Source organism: Musca domestica, unplaced genomic scaffold, assembly GCF_030504385.1.
Source record: "Musca domestica strain aabys unplaced genomic scaffold, Musca_domestica.polishedcontigs.V.1.1 18, whole genome shotgun sequence".
Lineage (NCBI taxonomy): Eukaryota > Metazoa > Arthropoda > Insecta > Diptera > Muscidae > Musca > Musca domestica.
Window position 1 is genome coordinate 11,190,698 of NW_026712238.1, and position 27,152 is coordinate 11,217,849.

General features: G+C 37.3%; 1 protein-coding gene across 1 annotated transcript in view; it reads left to right on the forward strand.

Moving 5' to 3' along the window:
* Positions 1 to 27,152, forward strand: part of LOC101889826 (uncharacterized) — a 58,990-nt gene that overhangs the window by 24,516 nt on the left and 7,322 nt on the right. The window contains exons 4-5 of the mRNA XM_059120830.1: positions 18,560 to 19,703; positions 23,666 to 25,114. Of these exons, the coding sequence (XP_058976813.1) occupies positions 18,560 to 19,703; positions 23,666 to 24,741 (2,220 nt within the window). The 3' untranslated portion in view covers positions 24,742 to 25,114. The remainder of the gene's footprint in view (positions 1 to 18,559; positions 19,704 to 23,665; positions 25,115 to 27,152) is intronic.

Consider the following 27,152-nt stretch of genomic DNA (forward strand, 5'->3'; position numbering starts at 1 on the left):
CATATTTTTCGTATGGAGCATGAGCTGGGCTATGGACCAATATTAAATCTCAATGAATTTGGTGCGGTTGCTTATTTTAACGTATGGATTTTTCCGTGACTTCCTATAAGGCCAATATATAAGTTTTTTAATAAAAATACTTTAAGTGGCCAAAAATACTTAAAAATGCATCAAATTCGGATATGATATTGATGGATTATAGATGTGGTTCTTTGCTACATATTTGATGCGGATTAGTAATTTAAACCTTGAGAAAAAAAATTGTTTGACTGTGCCTCCTAAGTCTCTTGAATTGAAATTCTGCATTTCATGGAAACGCTCATATGTGATACACCCAAATATACAAATAAGAAGACCATTTCAACTCGAAAATAGAAAAAGCCGCAACTTGTGGTCAAATGCTGGTAAATTTAGTTTTAAACAGCTCAAAAGGTATGGCAGGAGAAATGGTCAGTCGACATGGCAAAACTATGGAATATACAAACCTTTATTTCGACATGTTGGCCAAAAATGTTTAAATGAATTTTGGGTGTAGGCAAAGATTGTGATTTTCCTGAACTACAAACGTTTTCCATATACACCCTCACACACACACATAGACACATTTGGTTGGGAAATTTCTCAAAATCTAAAATGTTCAACTTTTGAATTTAATTAAAATACTTTAATTTACATGTGTCCGGACAATTGTGGCCAACAAAAAAATTGCATAGTTTTCTCGGTTTCGATTTGTTTTTGATACTTTTCTCTCCGATTCGAAAGTTTCGTAAAGTTGATTAAATAATTGAACAATAATAGCCGTAGATAGTTTCTGCTAAACCGACAATGTAATTCAATATTTGTTAAGTCCTCTTAATTAGTTGTTAATACGCCTGCAAGCGTTCAAAGGATGAAGAGGTGGGTGAAGAGGAAGAAGATAAAGAAATACTTCCACTTCTGGTCCTTTTGATTCTCAATTTGTGGCTAACCACAGCAATGATCATTACGACAATGACCGAAGGGTGCTTAACGCTTAAATGAAAGGGAAATTTCAATGAGTATTAGTTTTGAAGGAAAACGAAGAAATTAAGAAATTGCATAAAGTAATTAACTTCGGAAGGATATTCAAGACGTAATTAGTATTTATGGTTTTCTTGGGGAGGTCAAAGACATTTTTTTGATAGATATTTAAATTGATTTTTAATATGAAATTTTAAGTTTTAAATAGTACGTAGAAATTAGCCAGGTAGTTTTTAAAAATACGAATATCCAAAAAAACAACATTTCTCATTTCAATCCCAGATAGTAATAGAGGCCTAAATATCATAATTCCGGGATTACAGCTCCATCCGTTGACCCAATACTAAATTTAGTAATTTTCGTATAAAAAAGTCATACATGGCTCCACCTCCAAATTTCCTTTTCAGATAACAACAGTTACCAAAATATGAAATTTAATTATTTATCACTGTTCCTTCAACTAAGACAAAAATTAGGTAGCATTTAGTACTTTTACAATTATAGTACAGGTTGAGATAAAAAAAGTAAAAAAGTGTCTGTCGGTTTTAACGACAGATGTATACCCTCAGCCAATGTTCGATTATTTAAAAATATTTTGACTTCTGTTATGAATTTTCAAACTCTTGACTCTCTATGGAGTGGGTTTTGAAAGAATGGGCCAATGTTGTCCATTTCATATCGGACCTACATAAATAAGATATAAATATTATTATGAATATAAAAGAAAATCGAACAATTATATCATATTTATGGAAAATTTTAAATTCCATTTTAATCTCAGGATTCTGGTTGAAAGACATATATGTAAATATAGCAAGTTGTAAAGAATCGCTGACTTGTTTCGCAATTTATGACAGATAAATGTATTGAAAATTGTGTCCCTTTGTAGGTGAGATACCAGAAGGGGTTCGCAGATATATAGCATATTCACAACAGATCTTGTGTTAGCGAAAATGTTTGTGTGTGTGAAATTTGAAGAGAGTTTGATTCTTATGTCGCTTATGTCTTATGTCGAACGTTATGTTTTTCAAAATCTTGAACCCTATGTGGAGCAGGTACCAACAGAAATGGATCATCTTTATAACAGATCTTGTGTTGATGGATATATTGTAGAGATACCATGTCTGAATTGGAATCGGACGTTGATTTCGCTTTTTATGAGCTTCATGGATATTCAAAATGTTGAGCATTTGTGAGAAAGGTACCAGAAGGAGCGGACCGATATTGTCAATTCGCATCAGACCTAGCACTGACGCAAATATTGGAGTTGGAGCAAAATCGGATTATCGTTTTTTTTCTGTGCAAAAAATATGTATTTTTCGAAAATTTCGACCATTTGTGGGGCGGTACCGATGTATGGATGGTGGACCATCTTGGCACCAGACCTTGGGTTAATATAAATATTGGGATGTGTGAAATTTGAAGACAATCGGACTCTTACATCACATTTTATGAGAGTTGTAATTATTAAAAATTTTAACCATTTGTGGGGGAGGTACTTGATGGAGTGGACCAATGTATTCCATTTTCACACCTGACCTAGCAATGAAGCAAGTATTAGGATGTACAAAGTTGGAGCAAAATCTGAGTATCATTTCACTCTCTGCGCAAAAAAATATATTTTTTGAAAATTTCGATCTTTCGTGGGGGAGGTACCAGAAGGAGTGGACCGATATTGTCCATCTCCGGACTCGATCTAAGTTTGAAAATAATATTACGATGTACCAAGTTTGGACCAAATCGGATACTCCCTTCGAGAGTTATCGTGCGCACCAGACAGACGGACATCGCTAGACCGACTCCCAATGTTCTGAAACGGATTTGGTCCGTATCAAATGATATATACCCTCTGTTGAGGTGATCGACACTTTGGTATTTTTTAGTGCCAACCTTGCTTCCAAAATACTCCAGAAACAATAGTCCAAGGGATTGGTATCCGGAGATTTTGGTGGCCATTGTGCGCTGAAAATGAAGCGAGGAACCTCATTTTGCAACCTTTCTGGGGTGACGCGTGATGAGTGCGATGGTGCTGAGTCCTGTTGAAATGCCCAAAGTCTGCGGCAAAAATGGTTGTGTACCTAAGGCTTTAATACAACCTCCAGAATATTTTCGCGAAAATAGGGATAGGGATTAATACGAGCGAAGAGCGATCATTGGCTGTTATGGCGGCCCACACCATCACCATGGCCGCCGCTTGAGTTCTGGTGGCCAACCGAAGGTGCACATTTTTAGCTGACCTCTTTGGCAAGTAAAAAAGATAATTTTGTTTGTTTACAAACTGCTAGACAACGAATGTTTTCTCATCGGAGAAGACCAAATTCGGCAGTTAACAAAATTCGGCCAAGCGAAGCAACTCTTTAGCTCTTTTGAGTCAATTTTCTTGCGGTGTAAGTTAAGCTTTACCCCGAGCTCATTATTTAATATTTTCCGAATGCGATATGTTCATCTCACGAGCCATTTTGATTAAGTCGCTTCTGTACTTTCAAACCAGATAGATTTTTTCATATCCAACCGAATTGTGTCTGCTCCAAAGCCCTGATACGCATTCAAATAAGGCTCATAGTTTTTTGTTACGGGAAATCTATTATATCCACATAGTGGTGTAGGGTATCATAAAGTCGGCCCCGCCCGACTTTTGACCTTTGCTTACTGTTCTTTTCTTTTAAAATCAAAAAAAAGTATCTACACAATTGTCTCCGTTTTGAAATGACGCCGAAACTCTTCATAGAACCTACAGTGCATGTGACACATAAATGTTCTTTGAGATATTGCCTCGCATCACTTTGACTTCGCCAAAGTCATATTTGTGTTATTGATCTAAAATGCCACATCCACCATTAAACTTCAACGCCGCTTAGCTTAATTTCCCACTCCAGTAAACATTCGCTCTGTTCCCCTCTGTTCGCTGTTCGTTTGTTCGACTCGAACGCGTTGGAACCTTTTATGCCGCCCCATATGAAGTGTTGATGTATGGTTATGACTAAATCCACTGGGTAATCGATGTCGAACCGACGAACCGGCATGCCATCAATTGATGTCGCTGGAGATTTGCATTAGACATCACACGGGGGGAATGCGAACATTTACCCATGTTTCTATACATCAACATCAGAATCCACAGCATCATCGACATGAATTCCCGACTATACTGATACCGACTCTATAGTGCATACATATTTCTCAATAAATACCCACTCTCTGTCTCTGTCGCTCACTCTCTGTCTATATTCGTTGGAAATTTGCGGTAAACTCGAAGCACAAATGTTCGATAAAATGTTTATTCTGGTTATTGGGTATTACTACTACCAGTTACTATGAAGCCACATCTTCCCCTGTTGTCATATATATTGTGCAACGATTGGTTGTGGGGTTCGTTGGAGTTAAGGAAAATTGCGGAACAGGATGCAATTCATTTTTGGATTTTCAGTTGCTCTTTTTTCGGCAATGTTGGTTTTATGGCACGAATATTAAGCAGATTTATGACATCGATAGGAACAGCCAAAAGCGAAAAAAGGGTTAGCGACTCTTGTTGTTGTTGCTATTGTGCCTCATCCATTTTGCATAAGTTTTATTACCTCCTAATGGTAAGTCAAAATGCCAATATAAAATTCTAATGACGATACTTACGAGTCGATTAAGAAGCATTTAAGCCTCGTGACAAAACAATTTCAGGAAATGTTTTTGTTCTGCCGCACCAAAGATGTTTGTTTATGTTGGGAATATATTTGATGTTTAAACTCTCAGAAGATGAAAATGGATGGGAGGTGGATTTAATGGCGTTTTAGGATTTGTTTTGGAAATTGGATTATAAAAAAGCGTGAGTGTATTCAGCAATAATGGCTATAAGTGTTGTTTAGATTTAAAAATAGCTACTGTGCAAATCGGAATGGGAAAGCTACGGAAAAAGATAATTTTCACCCCCGGTTTTTGTTTAATTTTAAGAATTAGGTTTGTTTTTTATATTTAGTCTACAAAAGTTGACAAACTATTTCACACAATGAATATTTTTTGATGGCCATCCGAAACTGCTTGGCTTTTGCAATGTGCGTTAACCCCCATTGAAATGTGCGTGAGTATCGGGCGATAATTATGACCTGCTGACAATTTTGCAGTTTTTTGTTCCATTTCAACCCCTAAATATATGGCGATCATCTCCAAAAAGAGTAGACATCTATTCTGACCCTCATCTTATCCCCATGCAAAATTTCGTAAGGATCGGGCCATAAATGCGATCTGTATATGATATCCTGATATCCTAACTACTTAGTTTTGTTAGCTGTAGAAATATTACCAAATGTTTAATTCAAAATGAAAAATATGACAAAATTGAAAAAATATGAGAAAATGTTACAAAACCAATATTTTCATCTTTAGAGAGATATTTTATGCGATTTTTTAGACGTTTTTTCTTTCCTGCCAAGAGGCCATTCTGAATTAATGAGAACTATCGAAATCAGTTCAGCCGTTCTCGACAAGCATATCTTCTTTGATAGACATATATATCGCATTTATTTTGCAATATATCCGATTTGTTGGATGTTAACATCGATGTAAAGGTCAGAAGTAACCTTGTCATGGCTTTGTGATTTCGTCGGGATTTAAAATATTCGCGGTTTAATGAAAAATTTTGAATTTTTTCAACACAAAAGATATGGTCTATTTTACCCGCTAAATATTATCCGATGACCATCCAAGTTGGTAGGCTTCTTCCCCGCCCAAAAACTCTAGAATACATTCGCAGCGATTGGTCTATAATTGCGACCTGTATAGCTACTGCAAAATTCGAAATTTTTTCAGTATTTGGTCCATTTCAACCCCTAAACATTTGGTGATCATCTCCAAAAGAAATAGGCTTCTATTCTGACCCTAACCCCATCTCCATTTTAAATTTCGTGAAGATCGGACCATAATTGCGACCTGTAGAGTGATTACAAATTAACATGGACAGACGGACAGACGGACGGACGGACATACATAGTTAGATCGACTCAGCTCGGCGAGCTAAGAAGATCCATATATACTTTCCTATATGGGAAACCAATATTTCGAGGTGTTACATAAATTCTGGCCCAATGAAACTTATAATACCCCCAACACATAGTGTTGTAGGGTATAATCAGATAAATATATATATATATGGGAGCTATATCCAATTCGGAACCGATAAAATTTGGCAAAGATATTTCTGATCTGTATTTTATATATTTCCCTGAATATCGTTGTTACGAAGTGCATATTACGGCTGTAATCGGATGAACAATATATATGGGAGCTATAGCTATATCTGAACCGATCTTCCCCAAGTTTGGCATACTACCTTCGGTCGTAAGTACCAAATTTCATCCCATTTGGGCAAATATTAGACGTTTGGTGCACAATAAAAGGTAAATCGGACGAAGTTATATATGGGATATATATCCAAATCGGAACCAATCTCGATAAAATGTAGCAAATGTATTTCTGAGCTGCAGTTGATATATTTCCCCAAATATTGTTGTTACAGAGTGCATATTACGGCTGCGGAGGACAAAAATAACAAATCGGTTGAACAATATATATGGGAGCTATAGCTATATCTGAACCGATTTCGATCAAATTTGGCATACATATTTTCAGGCCTAATTTGGGTGTATATGCAAAATTCCATACAATTCGGGCTGATATTACACGTTTCGTGCACAATAAAAGGCAAATCGGACGAAGATATATATGGGAGCTATATCTACATTTTGACCGATTATCTCCAATTTCAACTATGTAACTATGTAACAGTAACTATGGGTCTATCTCGCTTCCTTCTCCATGTTACAAACAAATGCACAAAGAAATAATACCCTCACCACCTTGCGGTTTAGGGTATAAAAAGCGCGAGAATATGCATCATGCATATGATACACTATACCACTATGCATATTTAGTAGAGCTGCCAAATAAACGTTTATATTTGGAATATATGTGAAGTAGACCATACCAACTTGGACCCTTTTGTACCCTCAGTCATATGGCTACAGATCGTATATATCATTTGATACATCATAATGTGCTTAGCGGAAAAAACAGTTTTAGCCCATAGGTCTCTTTGGACCATATCCGTTTCAGAACATTTGGAGTCGATCTAGCGATGTCCGTCCGTACATGCGTCCGTCTGTGTGTGTGACTGGTGGGCACGATAGCTCTCGAAGGGAGTATACGATTTGATCCAAACTTGGTACATCGTAATATTTTTGTCAAACTTAGATAGAATCGCCATCAGATCTGATACCTCCCCCACAAAAGGCCGAAATTTTCAGAAAAATATATTTTCTGCACAGAAAGAGAAAGGACAATCCGATTGTGCTCTAATTTTACAAATCCTAATATTTGCATCAGTTCTAGATCAGGTGCAAGTATGGACAATATCGGTCCACTCTATCAAGTACCTCCCCCAGAAAGGGCCAAAATTTTGAATAATTACAACTCTTATAAAATTTCACTCATCCCAATAATTTTATTAGCCCAAGGTCTGATGATAAGATGGAGTATATGGGTACACTCCCTCTGGTACCTCCTCCACAAAAGTTTGAAATTATCAAATATATATATATATATATTCTGCACAGAAAGGGAAGCAAAAATCCGATTTTCCTCAAACTTTGCAACTCCTAATATTTGCTTCAGTTCTAGGTCAGGTCCAAAAATGGATAATATCGGTCGGTTCGTAAATGGGCCATATAGGTCTACGTTTTCATATAGCCCCCATATAACAGTACCTCTCGATATTCGGTATTTTATTATTCGGTATTATACATTATTCACCGGAATTGTTTCAAATTTGGTATTTAAAGACATAAAATTGTCTGCGCAGGTCCACGTTTTGATATAGCCCCATATAACGATACCTCCCGATATTCGGTGTTTTGAAGATTTTAGCGACATTATTCAGCGGAATTGTTTCAATTTTGGTATTTGAAGTTCGTAATGGATACTACAGCCTATGGCAGAAAATTGTCTGTGCAGGTCCATGTTTTGATATAGCCCCCATATAACGGTACCTCCCGATATTTTCGATATTTTGATGATTTTAGGTACAAAACTCACCGAAATTGTTTGAGATGTCGTATTTGAAGTTCGTAATGGATGCTACAGCCTGTGACAGAAATTTGTCTGTGCAGGTCCAGGTCTTCGAATAGCTCCGATATAATGGTACCTCCCTATATACGATATTTTGATGGGTTTAGCTACATTATTCACCGTTTATTTCAACTTGCGACTTTGAATATGGTAATGGCTCATGACAACAATGCCTGTGTAGGTCCATGTCGTGTAGACCCCAATATAATGGCTATAGTCGGTATTTTAAGGATTTTAACAGAATTTTTAACGGATTCTATTTTTTGAATATTTCCAAATTCGTTCAAATAGTGGAGGGTATTAAAAGTTCGTCCCGGCCGAACTTACGAGGCCAATATTTCGTGGTGTTACATAATTGTTAGCCCAATCAAATTTATATAACCCCCAACACATGGTGTTGCAGGGTATAAACACCTGCAATACTAAAAAACTGCTTGAAAATTGAAAAACGGCCAGTAATCATTATTCTTAAAGTCGTAACCAGTCCAAAGGAAATACATATGTCGCCAAAGGCATTAGACACATTGTATCCCGCTGAATTTCTATTTCATTCAACCCAAAGTTCAAGAGCAAGCAAAAGAAGAAGAAGAAAAAAAAAAAAAACAAAAACACTATTAAAGCTTTCATCCTTTGTGCTGGACAAACATGGGGATGAGTGGATGAATGTGTCAGCAGATTATGCAGGAAATGTATGAACTTGGTTAAAATACTTGAACGTAGTGCCACTTGTGGCCAACAGAATGACATTAATCGCATAACCATCAGAGGAACGAGCGAACACATAAAAGCTTTTGCAGAATTGACCCAAATGTATTAATGGGTGGTGGAGAGGGAAGTGATGGCGACAGGGTGTGCACGTATGAATCTCTCTTTTGCAGGTTTTTTTACGATGACATCCATTTTTTCTTGTGTTTTTTTCGGATAGCTGTAGAATGGTCTGTATTAGTTCTTTGCTCCAAGCGAACGATGTGCCAATGCATGGCAATATGATTGGAATAATGTATCCTCCTTTAAATTGTATGGACGCTTGTGTCAATGTGTGTGTGTGCAAATTGTTCCAGATAAAGCTAATGTTGTCGTTCATTTTAACCTCTCTGCTGACGATGGCTGTGCCATTCTAAAAGCAACAACGTGGTCGATTCGTGATAATGAGGAGTCGTGTGTGTGTGTGCAGAATATCGATGATGACGATGCACCACCACCACCAGCGGACATGCCAAAGTTCGAAACCTTGTCTTTTGAACCACAAGTAATATATATTATGGGAGGACGACACATGGGAGGTCTCTGGGCACACAAAGACAAAGTGCCAGATAAGATAGTCCTCTGGGAAGAGTGACAAAAAATTTTATTCTCACAATCACTCGACATATCCGGTATTATATATTCAATGAGATTGCAATCAATACTCGAGGTTAAAGATGATTACATTTTAAACAATGTATATATGTGTGCGAGTGTGTGTGCATACAAAGATGGTCATTTTAATGGAGGCAGCAGTTGGCAATATTCGATTGTTGGAATAGAAAAAGAACAATATTTCAAGGAGGATTGAGTTTTTTTCCATTTGGGTATTATCTATGAAATAATCTGATTTCCTGCCTGGATAACAATCACATTACTACAATACAAATCTGCAGATACAATGGCTGAGGCAAATCACCATGTAATCCAAAAATGAGCTTACGTGCTTAAGTCGGGGAGTTATCATGGTTTCGAGGTTCCTTCGTGAAATCTTTCGAATTTCGCATAGCTTGCCCTCATAACCTCCTGTAAAAGAAAAATGCTGTGAAGAATTAAAATCAGTCTTCTGGCCGATTTTTGTTTTTTTACAATCCTCCATGGTCCTTTGAGAAAATATAGGGTCAATGATAAACTTCAATATTTTAGAAGTATGGTAAAATATGACACATTTACATTATGGAATGACCAGTAATGATATCGACAATGAGATCTACCCATTCTTCGTTAACGAAAAGTCTACCTTAAAGATTTTAGACTCGTTCCTCCAGTTCATTATACCCTCAGCCATATAGCTAGAGAGGGTATATATCATTTGATACAGCAAAAACGTGCTTCATCGAAATAACGGTTTTAGACCCTAGGTATCTTTGGGCCAAACCCGTTTCAGGACATATGGAGTCGATTCTGCGATGACCCCCGTCCGTCTGTCTGGCTGGCTGGTGCGCACGATAGCACTCGAAGGGAGTATCCGAATTTATTCAAACTTGGTACATCGTAATATTATTTTCAAACTTAGATTGAGTTCGGAGATGGGTAATATAGGTCCACTCCTTCTGCCACCTTCACCCCAAAAGCTTAACATTTTCACAGGAAATAATTTATCTTACAGAACAAGAAAAAATAATCCGATTTTGTTTGAAAATCTTTGAAAATCTTAATAATTTTATCGGTACTAAGTCATGTGCGAAAATTGGAAAATTGGTCTACCTCCCCCTTAAAGTGTCAAAATTGTGAATAATTATAACTCTTATAAAGTGTGATGTATGATTCCGATTGCCTTTAAATTACACACATCACAATATTTTTATTAACCCAAGGTGAAAATGGAATATATCGGTTTTCTCCTTCTGGAACCTCGCCCACAAAGGACCTAAATTTGAATATCCATGATGTTCATAATACGTGAAATTAACATCCTCTCCCACAAAGGAGCTAAATTTGAATATCCATGATGCTCATAATACGTGAAAATAACATCCGATTTCATTCGGACTTGGCACATCTCAATATTTCCATCAACATAAAATCTGTTAAAAATATGATAGAGATCGGACCATTCCTTCTGGTACATCCCCACAGAGGGCCAAAGTTTTGAAAAAAAAATCGATTATAAAATCCGAAATAAGCATCCAACTTACTTCATATTCCACACATACCATTATTCTAACACAAGATCTGCTGTGAAGATTTGATATATAGGTCCATTCCTTTACCTCCCCCATAAAGGGTCAAAATTTTGAATATCTATGAGGCTCATAAAACGCAAAATTAACATCCGATTCCATTGAAACTTGGAACGTCTCAATATTTTTATCAATACAAGATCTGTAATAAAGATGGTAGAGATTGGACCATTTCTTCTGGTACTTCCCCACAAAGGGTTCAAGATATTGAAAAGCAAAACGTTCAAAGAAAGTGAAATAAGCATCCAACTCTCTTCAAATTTCACACATCCAAATATTTTTGCTAACGCAAGATCTGTTGTGAAGATGATACAGGATGAGATAAAAAAATTGCAAAAGAGTCAACCATAATTTTCAAATTTATTTTTAAGATTTATTGAATGGATGCAAAAAATGTCGGATATAGCATCAAATTTTAGAATAAGTTTAGATTTATTCGGATTGGTCACCTTTGGCACGAATTACGGCCAATGAACCCGTCAAACGCTGCCCGAATGTTGCTCTGCGGTATTTCGACCTATTCCCGGTGAAGCGCTTGTTTGAGGTGATAGACACTTTGGTATTTTTTAGTGCCAATCTTGCCTTCCGAAATACTCCAGACACAATTGTCCAACGGATTGGTATCCGGAGATTTTGGTGGCTCCTAACGGATTAGGTCCAAAGAGACCTAGGGTCTAAATCCGTTATTTCGATGAGACACGTTTTGGCCGTATCAAATGATATTTGCCCTCTCTAGCCATATGACTAAGGGTATAATAATGAAATTGAGATTTTCTCCACCAATATGTATCTAACCCTTATAGCTTTTTGAAGTAGCCGGCCTTCGATTTAAAAGTCAATATTTTTTAAACTACAAGAGATGTATTCATACAAATGACACTATTTTAGAAAGGCGAGATTGTAGGCTGCAATATAGTGGAAATATTTTAATATTCATCACGAAAAAATTACTTTGCCGTAATGAAAATTACCGACCAGTGATAAAACAAGTAAAAGAGCAGTAAGAGCGGTCGGGCCGAACTTTGAATACCCTCCACCATTTGGAACGAATTAGGAAATTTTCCAAAGAATAATAATAACATCTATTAAAAATTCTTCTAAAATCTTAAAAATACCGGAAGGTCCCGATATATGGTGGATATACGTATTGTGAATCTTTAAAACAATTCTTTTTCAGGAGGTTAAGTGCTCATAAAGAACTTCTTGTGCAGAATTTCAGACAATTCCTTTGGAAAATGTGGCTGAAATCATCCAAATACCGAATATCGGGATGTACCCTTATATGGGGGATATACGATATCGTGGACCTATATAGACAATTCTCTTCCGGGAGGTAAAGTGCTCAAAAAGAACTTCTTGTGTATAATTTCAGACAGTTCCTTTGAAACACGTGGCTAAAATAATCAAAATTCCTAACAATATATATATTTTGTTAGGTCTAAAATGCTTATTTCGATGATTTACAAACGGAATGACGAACTTAATATACCCTCCATACTATGTATGGTGGAGGGTATAAAAATAGCAAGGCAAATTTGGAATTTTTATAAACGTAGGCATAACTAAATGTAGGTAGTATACTCAGATACAAACTCATAATATTCATATACGGTGCCCTGTTGCTTTCCTAGCTCAATTTCTTCGCAATTTTTCTAATATTACTCTAAATTCTATGATAAAACTGAGTTTTATAGCTCCCAATATATTAAGTTACTGCCATGACTCAATTTACATGTCGGTCAATATTAAATTCAATTGCGTCAGAAAGAACTTTATCTTTTTCCGCCCGACTCTCTAAGTGAAATCTCATAATTAATGGTGAACATGTTGGCCAAAAAGTCATAAATCATTTTTAAATTGTTTTCCTTTCCTCCCACACCCAGCAGACTTCCACAATACTTTTCTTTTGGTCTTGTCCTAAAAACAATTTTCTAAGACGTTCATTCATTCATTCGTTCAGAGTTTTTTTTTCGTTCCGACTTTTGGTGCGAGAGTGGGAGATAAAACTTTATTATTACTTATTTTGACATTTTCATGACAACACATTCTTAGAACGGTTATGTTGTTGTTGCTTTTTCCTCCATCTTCTTTTTCCTTGATGCTATGATTCCTGATATACATATGCAATAAAAGTTGTTCGTTGTTTCATTTTTACGATTTTTTCGTTTTAGATCTCCACACAAATATTTCGAAATATTTTCGGTTCTCCGCTCTTCAAAATGTCATGTCAAAGATGTTGATTTGCCTTTTACTTGAACTTTTCGTTGTTTGGTTTCCGGCGAACAAAAATGATTTTAGATTTGAAAAATTTAATAAGTCTATGTAGTGTCATAAAATAATGACATCCTATTTCTCTACATATATGAGCAATTTATGTTTACTTACAATAACTGTAAAAAAAAGACCTCGGGACAATTTCGATAGCCTTTCTAGGGTAGCAAGTAAAACTGATTGTTTTACTGCTTTTAAAAAATCTGCATGAATTACCCCCCAAAAATGTCTTCATTGCCTAATTCCAAAGGCATTAGGGGTAAATGTGGAGAGAGAGAAAGATACAACAAAAAAGGAACATTTTCGAGTACTACAAGGACCATAAAATAAACACAAATATTTGCAATACCAAAAAATGGGGTCCTCTATAAAAATATGTCACTTTATTGCTTGATGGGAATTTTATTCTCTCTCTCTCTCTCGTTGTGTCTATGAAAATTAAGTAGTCACAAAGGAACAGGCAGAAATATTGAAATTTCTTTCCTTTGTTCTTCCAAAAGGCCAAATCTAAGTTGCCTGTAAAAGTAGATCGTTTTTAAATGGAAAAATTGTGTTCGTTGGCGAATAGAGGAAATTTGATTGACATGTTTATTTTTTTATGGTCGAAAATGATTTGAAAGCAGGCCTAAAAGTAATATTGCAATTATGTCGGGAGAGATTCACCTGTTTAGGATGGTAAACAATGCGGAACATGAGGGACAGTCGTAAATGCGGATATTTTAAGTACTGTCGGTGATATAAACGTGGGTTTTCCAAAGACTTAGAACTACAAATGGGAATTTTTTTATGGACTGCCAGAGCTACAAACATGGGCTTCGTGGATAAAGAAGAGAACTATATTTCTGAATCTTTAAAGTATTTAGAGCCATAATCGTGGGCTCTCAGAGATATGAACGTAAAACAAGTTTTCCCTATCATAATGTCTATTAGAGCTATTATTATGATATATAAAGGGCCCTCAGAGCTATCTACATTAATTGGTCGAAGTATATAAGTAGACTTTATAAAGGACTGCCAGGCAGCCAGTGATATAATTCTTGATCTTTAAGGGATACTGGGGCTGTATGAGGGGATCACTTAGGGACACTCAGAATTACAATTTTTGTTTTTAGAGCACTACCAGGGATAGATACGTACTATTTATAGAATCTCAGAGCTATAATAGTGCATTTTAAAGGACTATTAGGTCTACTATTGTAGGACTTTTAAGGACTAGCAGAGAAATGATATTTACAACTATTATTAGTTGATCTCCTAGGAACTTTCAAAGTCATTATCACTGGATTTTTAAAGGACTATTAGGATTATATTCTTGGATTTTTTAGCACTATTAGGACTATTATCATGGATCTTTCAATCGAAATCAGTATTATAAGAGTGTGTCTTAAAATTACTAAGATGGTTATATTCGTGTACCTTTGAAGGACGTTTGAGTGCTGTATACATGAATCTTTGACGAACGGATTGTCAGATCCATAATCCCGGTTTTTAAGGAAATAAATTATATCGGAATTAGGTATATATCTTAAGCTTTTAAAATTTCTGACATGAGGGGGCTATCTATGGTACAATGATATCAAGGTAGGGCTATGATACCACATGATTTCAATTTTTTTATTTTCTTGGCTTAATATGTCATCTTTATTTGTTTATGTATGTGTTTTCTTTTCAATAACAAAAAAAAAATGTTCAGAAAACATTCAAATTGGGATGTTTTCAAAATGTTTATTTCATCGTATGCATCGACAAAATCTAGAGTTTTTGTAGCGAAATAATCCTTTAGTGATATATAGAACCTGGTTTTGAAAAGAAGTGTTGATTTTTCATTCAGTTTTCTCGGTTTTCAATTATTTATTCAAAGTAAATGCAACAAGTTGTTTAATTTTTTTAATGCTTTGATAGTAATTCTGACATTACAAGCCAAACAGGTAGACCTCTATACTTGCAATTTTTTCAAAGTTGACCTACCTTCTCTTCATTGTACCATGGGGCTATCTATGTATACAGGTGCATATCGTGTTTGGTGCGTCAAATATGTGAAATTGGCCGAAAATATATATGGGAGCTATATCTAAATCTTAACTGATTTCAATATAATTAAAAAAAAATTATACCCTCAGCCATGGTACAATGAAGAGAAGGTAGGTCAACTTTGAAAAAATTGCAAGTATAGAGGTCTACCTGTTTAGCTTGTAATGTCAGAATTAGTATCAAAACAATAAAAAATTAAACAACTTGTTGCATTTATTTTGAAAAAATAATTGAAAAACGCGATAACTGAATGAAAGGTCAACACTTCTTTTCAAAATCATGTAATATATCTCTAAAGGATTATTTCGCTACAAAAACTCTAGATTTTGTCGATGCCCTACCTTGATAACATTGTACCATGCCCTCAGCCATATGGCTACAGATACGGACAAAACGTGTCTCATCGAAATAACGGTTTTAGAACCTAGGTATCTTTGGACAAAATCCGTTTTAGGACATTTGGAGTCGATATAGCGATGTCCGTCCGTCCGTCCGTCTGGCTGGCTGGTGCGCACGAAAACTTTCGAAGGAGTATCCGATTTGACCCAAATTTGGTGCACCGTGATATTATTAGCAAACTTATATCGGGTTCGGAGATGGGTAATATCGGTCCACTCCTTCCGGCACCTCCCCCACAAAAGGTCGAAATTTTCAAAAAAAAAAAAAAAAAAAAAAAAAAAAAAAAAAGGATAATCCGACTTTGCATTAACTTTGCAAATTCTAATTTTTGCATCATCGCTAGGTCAGGTGTGAAAATGGACAATATTGCTCCACTGAATCAAGTGCCTCCCACCTAAAGGGGGAAAATGGAATATATAGGTCCACTGTTTTTAATATCTTCCTCTTAAAGGGTAGATTTATGAATATTAATGAAGCTCATAAACCCGAAATTATAATCCGATTCCATTCAGACTTGGCACATCTTAACATTTCTATCAAAAAAAAAGGCCTGTTACAAAGATGGTAGAGATCAGACCTGTCCTTCTGGTTTCTCTCCCACAAAAGGGTCACAATATCGAATAACCAAAACGATTATAAAATCCGAAATAAGCATCCAGTTCTCTACATATTCCACATTTCACATGATTTTTACTAACACAAGATCTGATGAAAAAATTGCAACCAACTTCAGACTGCTGTTATTTATAAGCCACTCGTCCGACAGCTGTTAAAAGTATTCCAGTGACAGGTCATTATATTGTTTACAAGCGCACAAAAGCATTTTGGTGAAATTTTTCGAGAAAAAAAGTTATTCGTGATGGAATTCAAGCGTGATAATGGGATTTCTTTAAATTTGGCTGGAAAACTACAAGTGGCTATCGTTAGAGCACTCCAGCATTTAAATGAGAATAATGTTTTGTGTCTCGTACCATCGCTCGTTACCGTGATACTGGTAGCATAGCCCGACGTCAAGGAAGTGGACGGAAGAAAACAACAACATCAGCAGAAACGGTTCGAAAAGTAAAGAAGCGACTTGATGAAAACCGCGTCGCAGTGGCCGAAAAATGGTTCGTGAGCTGAACATATCGCAATATTTCATTCGGCAAATATTGAAAAATGAGCTCGGGTGGGGTAAAGCCATTGAAATTTCAAAAAGTGCAAGAACTTACACCGCAACAGAAAGAAAATAATCTCAAAAAAGCTAAATGGTTGCTTCGCTTGGCCGAAAGTGGTGAACTTTCGAATTTGGTTTTCGTTGTCCAGCAGTTTGTAAACAAACAAAATGATAGTGTTTTCTTGCCAAAGAGGTCAGTTGAAAATGTGTACCTTCGGTTGGTCACCAGAACTCAAGCGCCGGTTATGGTGATGGTGTGGGCCGCCATAACAACCGATGGTCTCTCTCCGCTCGTATTAATCGACCGTGGCATCAGAATAAATACCGAATATTATCGCGAAAATATTCTGGAGTGTGTACTAAAGCCTTAGGCACACAAACATTTTGGCCGCAGATCTTGGACATTACAAACAGGACTCAGCACCATTGCACTCAGCTCGCGCCACCCAAGAATGGTTAAAAAATGAGGTTCCATGCTTCATTTCTCGCGCACAATGGCCACCAAAATCTCCGGTTACCAATCCGTTGGACTATTGTGTCTGGAGTATTTTGGAAAGCACGATTGGCACAAAAAAATACCAAAGTGTCGCTCACCTGAGACAAGCGCTTCGCCGGGTATGGGCCAAAATACCGCAGAGCAACATTCGGGCAGCGTGTAACGGATTCATGGGCCGTTTGAAGGTCATATTTCATGCCAAAGGTGACCAATTCGACCAAATCTAAACTTATTCTAAAATTTGATGCTATTTCCGACATTTTTTGCTTTCTTGCAATAAAATTTAAAAAAAAATGTAGAAATTATGGCGTTTGACTTTGTTGCAGTTTTGTTTATCTCACCCTCTGTGTGGGATATACCTAAACGTGGACCTATGGAGCTCATTTTCAATTCCAAAACACACATCTAAGTAAAATTTTATCAACCGACTTCCCACCTACAGCATTTCCACAGACGGACGGACATCGGTAAATCGACATAGAATTTTATGCTGATAAAGAATATATATATATATATATATACCTTGTAGGGTATAGAATGTATATTTCGAGGTGTTATAAACGAAATGACAAATTTTATATTACGTCGGTCGACATTTTAACATTTTCTAAAAATTATCACTAACTGGTATAAAGTAGGAAGAAACCAATATCTATATCATATTTAGTTAGATCCGATACGAAATGGACAATATTGCCACATTCTTTCGGAAGAGAGTCAGCAATTTGAAAAATCATAACAGAAGTCAAAATATATTTTAACAAACGAACAATGGCTGAGTGTATACATCTGTCGGCAAAACCGACTGATATTTTTGAAATTGTTTCAATTGTTCTTGACACCAGCATGAAAATGCTTAACTGCTACCTTCTCGCCATAAATGCTCGACAAGAGCAACAGATTTTAATAACAATTTTGAAGAATTAAAAAAGTGGATATTTAAATCAATGTTGCGGCATTAAGAAGAGGCCAGCAACAAAAACTTTAACATTATAATTGCTTGCCAAGTGGAAGATAAGAATGGGAATTATAATATCATACAACAATAACAACAACAATTGCACAGAAAATGAGAAATTATGAAAAGAAGGAGAAGAAGAAGAATGAGAAGATGTGAAAAAAAAAACATTACCCATTAAATCTACAATAATTACTTTCATTCATTTGCAGGCAACGTTCTACGATAAAAACCAGCTGACGACGAAAACGACTCCGGCTAATGACGGAGGTGGCAACAATGTCCAACAAAAGCGGCAACATCAGAAACAGCAACAGCAGCAACATCAACAGTTCTCGGCCCACGATGCCATAGCAACAACGGCCACAAAGGATGCGACAATAAATCGTCAAGCCACAGCTGCTCCGGGTGCAGCTTATCAGAGACCCTACAGTCAAGTGGCAGTGGCCTATCAACAGCCACAGGAGCAGCAGCCATCATTAGTGACACAGCATAAACAGATTGTCCGGGTAGTTGGTAAAAATAATGGCCAGCAACAAAAGGATATTCAGTATGTGGCAGCTCCACCGCCTCATTCCGCTCCTCATCCGCATCAGCATAATGGGCCACCGGTTGCTGCATTTAATTATGAACGTTTACCTTTGCAATATTTGCAACAACAACTGCAGCAGCATCTGATTGAGCGTGGGCCAGGTCATCAGCGTCCTCAGCAGGTACAATACATTATAGCCATACCGATGTCATATTTGCGTCAATTGCAGCAACAACAACAGCAGCAGCAACAACAGCATCACCAGCAATCTCATTTGCCACAACAAAACAATGGCCATCAACAACAGTCGATTCCACAGTTGCATGCTTTTGCCATACAACCAGGCTATAGCATAGCAGCGGGTCCTTTAGCCCGTGATCACCAGGGTACTTATCGTCCTGTTCATCGCTTTTCACCGACAGCCATCAATAATGTTCAGCAAATAAACGCTGGCGGACAGCATCAGGCGACACACCACTCGGCATCAGCTCCTGCTCCTCCCGGCTATATAACACAATATATACAGGTGCCTGCCAGTGCTCTGCTGGCCGCAGCACAGGCAGCTCAAGTTTATCAACGTCCAGCATCAAGCCATTCTCCAGCATCGCCAGCTCCAGCGTCAACACCACAACAAGTTGTCTATCAACATCAACCAGCGCAACAGCAACAACAGGAACCCATACTGCAACAGCAGCCCCAATACTACTACTATCCCCAGCAACAACATCAGCATCAACCCCCACAACAATTGAAGCCAGCCCCTCCTGCACCATCCCATGCTGCATCGTCACCACCACTCGCTCCAGCATCACCACCACTTTATGGTAATTACCTGCAAGCTATTCAATTCCTTTGTTTGCAATTCCCTGATACTCTTTTGTTCTGCCAAGTTCTGCTCCATTCTGCGATTGAATTGAAAAGGATTCAATTGAATTCTTAACCACAGATCTCGTTCATTTATCCACTTCTCCTGGTTGACTACTTGGGTCACAAGTGATTGGTTTCTGCTGTCGTACATTTCAATCAGGTGTTGTGTTTTCTTTTCGCCACCCATCCATTCATCCATCCATCCAACTATCCTCCCACGTTCGTTTTCTTGTGTCCTTTGTGCATTCCGTGTATAATTTCCATCTGCGAAGCATGGATTTAATTGAAGAATGTGGACTGGAATGATTGGAAAAGAGAAGCATAAGAATGGGGTGAACATAATTGTATCCTGCAGGCTGATTAGGATTCGTGACCATGTCATAAATGGGTTTTAGATCGAAACATTGACTTGCCAAGCGATAACAAGGTTTAGCTTTCAGGCAATTCCAGCTGTGCAAAGGAAATTAATCGCAGGTTTTTATGTCTAAAAACCAACTTTTTTATACCCTCCACCATAGTATGGAGTGTATATTAATTTTGTCATTCCGTTTATAACTCCTCGAAATACTCATGTCAGACCCAATATAGTATATATATTCTTGATCAGCGTAGAATTCTAAGTCGATTTAACGATGTCCGCCTGTGTGTCCGTAGACGAATTGAGATAGACGGCTAAAATTTTGCACGCATGTTTATTTTGCCAGTAGGCAGGTTGAGTTCATAAATGGGCCATGGAGGTATACGTTTTCATATAGCCCCCATATAACGGTACCTTCCGATAATCGGTATTTAGATGATTTTAGCGAAATTATTCACCGGAATTGTTTTAAATTTGGTGCTTGAAATTCGTAATGGATACTACAGCCTAAGACAGAAAATTGTCCGTGCAGGTCCACGTGTTCGTATAGCCCCCATATATCGGTACCTCCCGATATTCGGTATTTTGCTGATTTTAGCGTCACTATTCACCGGAATTGTTTCAAATTTAGTATTTGAAGTTCGTAATGAATACTACAGCCTATGACAGAAAATTGTCTTTGCAGGTCCAGGTCTTCGTATAGGCCCCATATATCAGTACCTCCATATGTTCGGTATTTTGGTGATTTTAGCGACATTATTCACCGGAATCGTTTCAAATTTGGTATTTGAAGTTCGTAATGCATACTACAGCCAATGACAGAAATTTGTCTGTGCAGGCCTACCTCTTCGTATAGCCCCCGTATAACGATACCTCCCGATAGCCCCCATATGACGATACCTCCCGTGCTTGAAATTCGTAATGGATACTACAGCCTAAGACAGAAAATTGTCCGTGCAGGTCCACGTGTTCGTATAGCCCCCATATATCGGTACCTCCCGATATTCGGTATTTTGCTGATTTTAGGGTCACTATTCACCGGAATTGTTTCAAATTTAGTATTTGAAGTTCGTAATGAATACTACAGCCTATGACAGAAAATTGTCTTTGCAGGTCCAGGTCTTCGTATAGGCCCCATATATCAGTACCTCCATATGTTCGGTATTTTGGTGATTTTAGCGACATTATTCACCGGAATCGTTTCAAATTTGGTATTTGAAGTTCGTAATGCATACTACAGCCTATGACAGAAATTTGTCTTTGCAGGCCTACCTCTTCGTATAGCCCCCATATAACGATACCTCCCGATATTCGGTATTTTGATGATTTTAGCGACATAATTCACCGGAATTCTTTCAACTTTGGTATTTGAAGTTCGTAACGGATACTACAGCCTATTACAGAAAATTGTCCGTGTATATCTAGCCCACATATAACGGCACCTCCCGATATTCGGTATTTTTTGATGATTTTAGCGAAATTACTCACCGGAATTGTTTCAAATTTTATATTTGAAGTTCCAAAGGGATATTACAGCCTAAGATAGAAAAATTACTGTGCAGGTCCACGTCTTCGTTTAGCCCCCATATAATGGTACCTCCCGATATTCGGTATTTTTATGATTTAACGACATCATTCACCGGAATTAGATCAAATTTTTTATTTAAAGTTCATTATGGATACTTCAGCCTACGACAGAAAATTGTCTGTGCAGGTCCACATCTTCGTGTTGCCCCCATATAACGGTACCTCCCGATATTCGGTATTTTGCTGATTTTAGCGACATTAATTACCCGAATTGCTTAAAATTTAGTATTTGAAGTTCGTAATAGACAACAGGCTATGATAGGAAATTGTTCGTGCAGGTTTACGTCTTCGTGTAGCCCCCATATAAGGGCATCTCCCGATATTCGGTATTTTGACGATTTTAGCGACATTATTTTTCGGAATTGTTACAAATTTTGGTATTTAAAGTTCGTAATGGATACAAAAGCCTATGAATAAAATATTTCTATTCAGGACCTACGTCTATATTCGGTATTTTGGTCATTTTAGCTATATTATTCCCCGATTTTTTTTCAAGTTTCGCATTTGAATATCGTAATGGCTTATGACAAAAGTTGCCTATGCAGCTTCACATCGTCGTTTTACAGCTACATTCGGTATTTTTAAGATTTTAAGAGAACGGATTTAATTTTTTTAAATTTCCAAATTTGTTCCAAATGGTGGAAGGTATCCAAAGTTCAACTGATTTACTGATTTTGTAATTGTTTTTTTTTTTTTTTTTTAATTTTGACCGATTGTCCAGATTAATATATCGCCTTGCACCACTCCAGCTGTCACACTAGCTGCTTCCAATGTTCACACATGTGTTTTTTTTTTTAACCGAATCAGAGACTTCGTTCAATTTCTTTATGAATTTTTATTTTTCAAAATATTTATCGCCTGTATGGAATGTTCTGGAAAGTTTGGACCGGTATGTTATCCATATGTTGGATATTGTATTGGAAGAAATATTGAAATGCCATTATGTTATAGCAATGTTCTTATTATACCAAATGTTGGTCGTTTGTTGGAAGGTACCAGAACTTTTATACCGATATATTCATAATATCAATCCAGGTCTCGAATTTCAGTTTCCTTCTCCTCCAGAAATTGTAATAACTGTTATAATTCTCCAAAATTTTTTGAAACCCCTTGCAATAATACTATGTTTTTACTTACCATGTAATACGGAATTTGACTGATCTTTGTCATAGCCATATTGCACATCATTTATTCATGGAATGCATTAAGAAGACTTAAGACATAGAACACCTTTAGAAGGTATTATGTCCATAGAAGGCCTTTAGAAGCTTTTTCATCCATAGATAACCTTTCGATGGTATATTATCAATAGAAGATCTTCAAAAGACCGATTTTCCATAGAATCTCTTCCCAATCCCGATTTTCAATAGCACATTTAAAGAAGGTCTTTTATTCACCGAAGAGCCTTAGGGGGTCTTTTATCTTCAGAAGACTTTCAGAAGTCCTCTTTTGCACACAAGACCTTCAAAAGGCCTTTTATCCATATTAGAATTTGAGAAGGTGTTTTATTCGTAGATAACCTTCAGAAGGTCCCCGATCCATAGAAGATCTACCAAAGTCCTTTTATCCATAGAATAACTTTAGAAGGTCTTTATTCATAGAAGACATTGAGAAGATTTGTTATCCTCAGAATACCCTCAGAATCTATTTTTTCCATAGAATACCTTCTGAAGATCTTGTATTTATAGAAGATCTCTTTTGAATGGGAGAACTTCTGAAAAGTGTGTTTTTTCGGTTTCCAGCCGAAAACAAAAATTAGGATTTAATTTCAGTGGCTTCTTTGATTTTTATGGTATATATTTATTCTGCTCATATTTTAACAACAATTTAGATTCAGTTTATGGACATTAGCAAAACCTATAAAATCTTTTATTTTATTTTCCACATTTCTTCAACACAATATCAATTAAAAATCCTTTTGATAACTTCTCCATATTTTTGTCTTTTTTCTCCCCCATTCACCTGCAATAAAAGCATATCAAATTCAAGAACAACAACCTACCCAGCAATATGAACAGCATCAGCAAGCGCCCTCACCTGTGCAATATCAGGTGCAACATTTACAGCCGGAGCAGCAACAGCAATTGAATGTGGTGGGTAAACAACCGGATCAAGCACTGTATCGACAACCCCACCAACACCAGCATCACCCACATGGTCAACAAGAATCTGCACAAGTGGTGGCCGTACCTCAAGAGTTGGCCCAAAAGACTTTAGCACCACCGCCACCACCACCGCCAGCGGCACCTGTCGTACCCGAGCATTCCTATGAGCCAGTGGTGCACTACAATCCGCAATATCTGGTGCAATATGAGCAACCTCAGCACCAACAAAAGCACCATCTTAAATACCAGCAACAACCTCAATTGCAACTCCAACATGTGCACATTAATCCTTCGCATTTGACCTCTAACCCCCCAACCCATGCACTCAGTCCCCAGCCCCATCGTTTTCAATTGCAAGCAGCACCATCACAGCCACAACCCCCACCGCCCTCTCCCACAGTAGCGCAACAGCAAACAACAATTGTAGACAATTTAAATAACTTACCATATTCACAGGCAACCATACAAGGACCCACTCCGGTGCCATTCACGCATTTGGCACCACCAGCATTGGGTGGTCCGACCCTGCACATTGGCCCACCACCACCACCGCCAGCTGCTGCCATGACTCCCTACTACCATCATCCGCTATTGCCGAATACGCTGCAACCTGCCTTTGCTCCATTGGGAATTCCCAGTAAAGTGACATCATTTACAAATGTCTTGCTTCAGCCATTTGCCCATGGCCATGGTCCGACGTATCAAACAACACCGGAAATTGGACCCATAGGCAGCGCACTGCCGTATTTTAATCATGCCGGTGGTATACAGTACGGCTCTCATCTCTACCATCCACCCACATCAGTCAGTGCCATAGTAAACAAAGTTGCAGCGCCTGCGGTGGCATCACCTGCAGCAGCAATAAGAACATCGGCCAAAGGATCTTCGGCCACGGCAAAGGCACCGGGCACAGATGGTAGCCGGACCATAGTTAAGTATCCATAGGAGACTGCAAACAAACAAGCGAGCACGAGAGCCAGTCAGTCAGCAGTAACAGTAACGATGACAACATCAGCAGCTCCTATCCTTGTTTGGATGATTCTCCACTCCCCTGCCCCCTCTACTTGGCAACCATCATGCAAGTGCATAACGGTTTTATGTGCTTGATAATTACTTAGTATTATTAAGTTTCCCATTCATTTCCAACTGGTCCGTTTTGGAACTTTGGCATCATTGTGTTTTAGCAGCTACTTTTTTCTGTTTATCCCATTGTAAGAGTCATGACTTCCTAGTATAAGCTGGCTGGCGTTAGCCTTGTCGTCCTTCACTACGACAACGACCAGCACACACGGATGAAAAATGCAATTTTTTGGAAAATGTAAGTATGGCTCATAAAATATAAATTTTCTTTGAGAACTCTTAAAGGATAAACTTATGTTACACAAAGGTGTTGCAGATTTTGGAGGAGGATTATCAAAAATAAGGCTTATTCCATCTATAGAAAATCTTTTTTTATTTATTTGGAAGGCATTTTCCATAGAAATCCTTCAGGAGATCTTTTATACTTAAAATTCCTTTAGAAGGTTTTTTTCCATAGACGACCTTCAGAAGGTCTTTCATCTATAGAATACCTTCCAAGAACGTGTAGAAGACCTTTTATCTATAAAAGATCTTTAGAAGGCATTTTATCCCCAAAGGACCTTCCGAAAAATCTTTTATTCATAGTAGACCTTCAGAAGATCTTTTATCCATAGAAGACATACAGACCTTCAAAAGGTTTTTTATCCATAGAAAGCCTTCAGAAGGTTTCTTATCCATAGAATACCTTAAGAAGGTCTTTTATCTACAGAATACCTTCCAAGAACCTTTAGAATGTCTTTTACCCATAAAAGATCTTCAGAAGGTCTTTAATTCCCAAAGAACCTTCAGAAAGTCTTTTATTCATAGAAGACCTTCCAGAAGACCTTTTAGCCATGGAAGACCTTTAGAATATCTTTTATCCATAGAAGACCTTTAGGAGGTCTCTTATGTACAGAAGACCTTCAGAAAGCATTTTATCAGTAGATGATCTTCAGAAGGTGTTTTGTACAAAGAGACCTTCAGAAGATATTTTATCCACAGAGGATCTTCAGAAGGCGTTTTATCCATATTAGACCTTTAGATGGCCTTTTGCTCATAGAAGACCTTAAGAATATCCTTTAATACATTGGATATCTTCAGAAGGTTTTTTGTACATAGGTGACCTTTGGAAGGTCTTTTATCCAAGGAAGACCCTCTGAAGGCTCTTTATTCATAGAAGACCTTCAGAAGGTCGTTAATCCACAGAAGACATTCAGAAGGTATATTATACAGGTCTTCATGGTCTTTTATCCATAGAAGACCTTTAGAAGGTATTTTATCCACAGAAGATCTTCAGAAGTTCTTTTAAACCGAAAGGACCTTCAGAAAAATCTTTTATTCATAGACACCTTAAAGAAGGTCTTTTTTCCATAGAAGACCTTTAGAAGGTCTTTTATCCATAGAAGACCTTCAGAAGATCTTATACCCATAGAAAACCTTCAGAAGGGCTTTTGTCATAGAAAGCCTTCAGGAGGTATTTTATCCATACAAGGCCTCCAGAAGATCTTTTAACTATAGAAGGCCTTCAGAAGGTCTTTTATCCAAAGAAGGCCTTCAGAAGGTCTTTTATCCATAGATGATCTACAGAAGGTCTTTTATTTATAGAAGACCTTCAGAAAATATTTATCCATAGAAGACCTTCAGATGGCCTTTAACCCATAGAATACCTTAAGAATATCCTTTATTACATTAGATATCTTCAGAAGGTCTTTAATCCATAGAAGACCTTCAGAAGGTCTTTAATCCACAGAAGACATTCAGAAAGTCTCTTATCCACGAAAGGCATTCAGAAGGCATTTTATCCAGAGATGACATGCTGAAGGTATTTTATCCATAGAAGGACCTTGTGAAAACTTTTATCCCTAGGGGACCTTAAACAAGTATTTTATACATTAAAGACCTTCAGAAGGGACTTTTCTCTATAAAAGACCTTCGATAGGTCTTTTATCCACAGAAGACCCATAGAAGACCTTGAGAAGGTATTTTACCCATAGAAGGCATTTAGAAGGAATTTTATACGCAGAAGTTTATTTACAGGAGACCTTCAGAATGTCTTAAAACCATTGAAGATCTGTAGAAGGTCTTTTATTCACAGAATACCTATAGAAGGTATTTTATCCATAGAAGACCTTAAGAAGGTCTTTTATCCATTGACCTTTAGATGGCCTTTTGCTCATAGAAGACCTTAAGAATATCCTTTAATACATTGGATATCTTCAGAAGGTTTTTTGTACATAGGTGACCTTTGGAAGGTCTTTTATCCAAGGAAGACCCTCTGAAGGCTCTTTATTCATAGA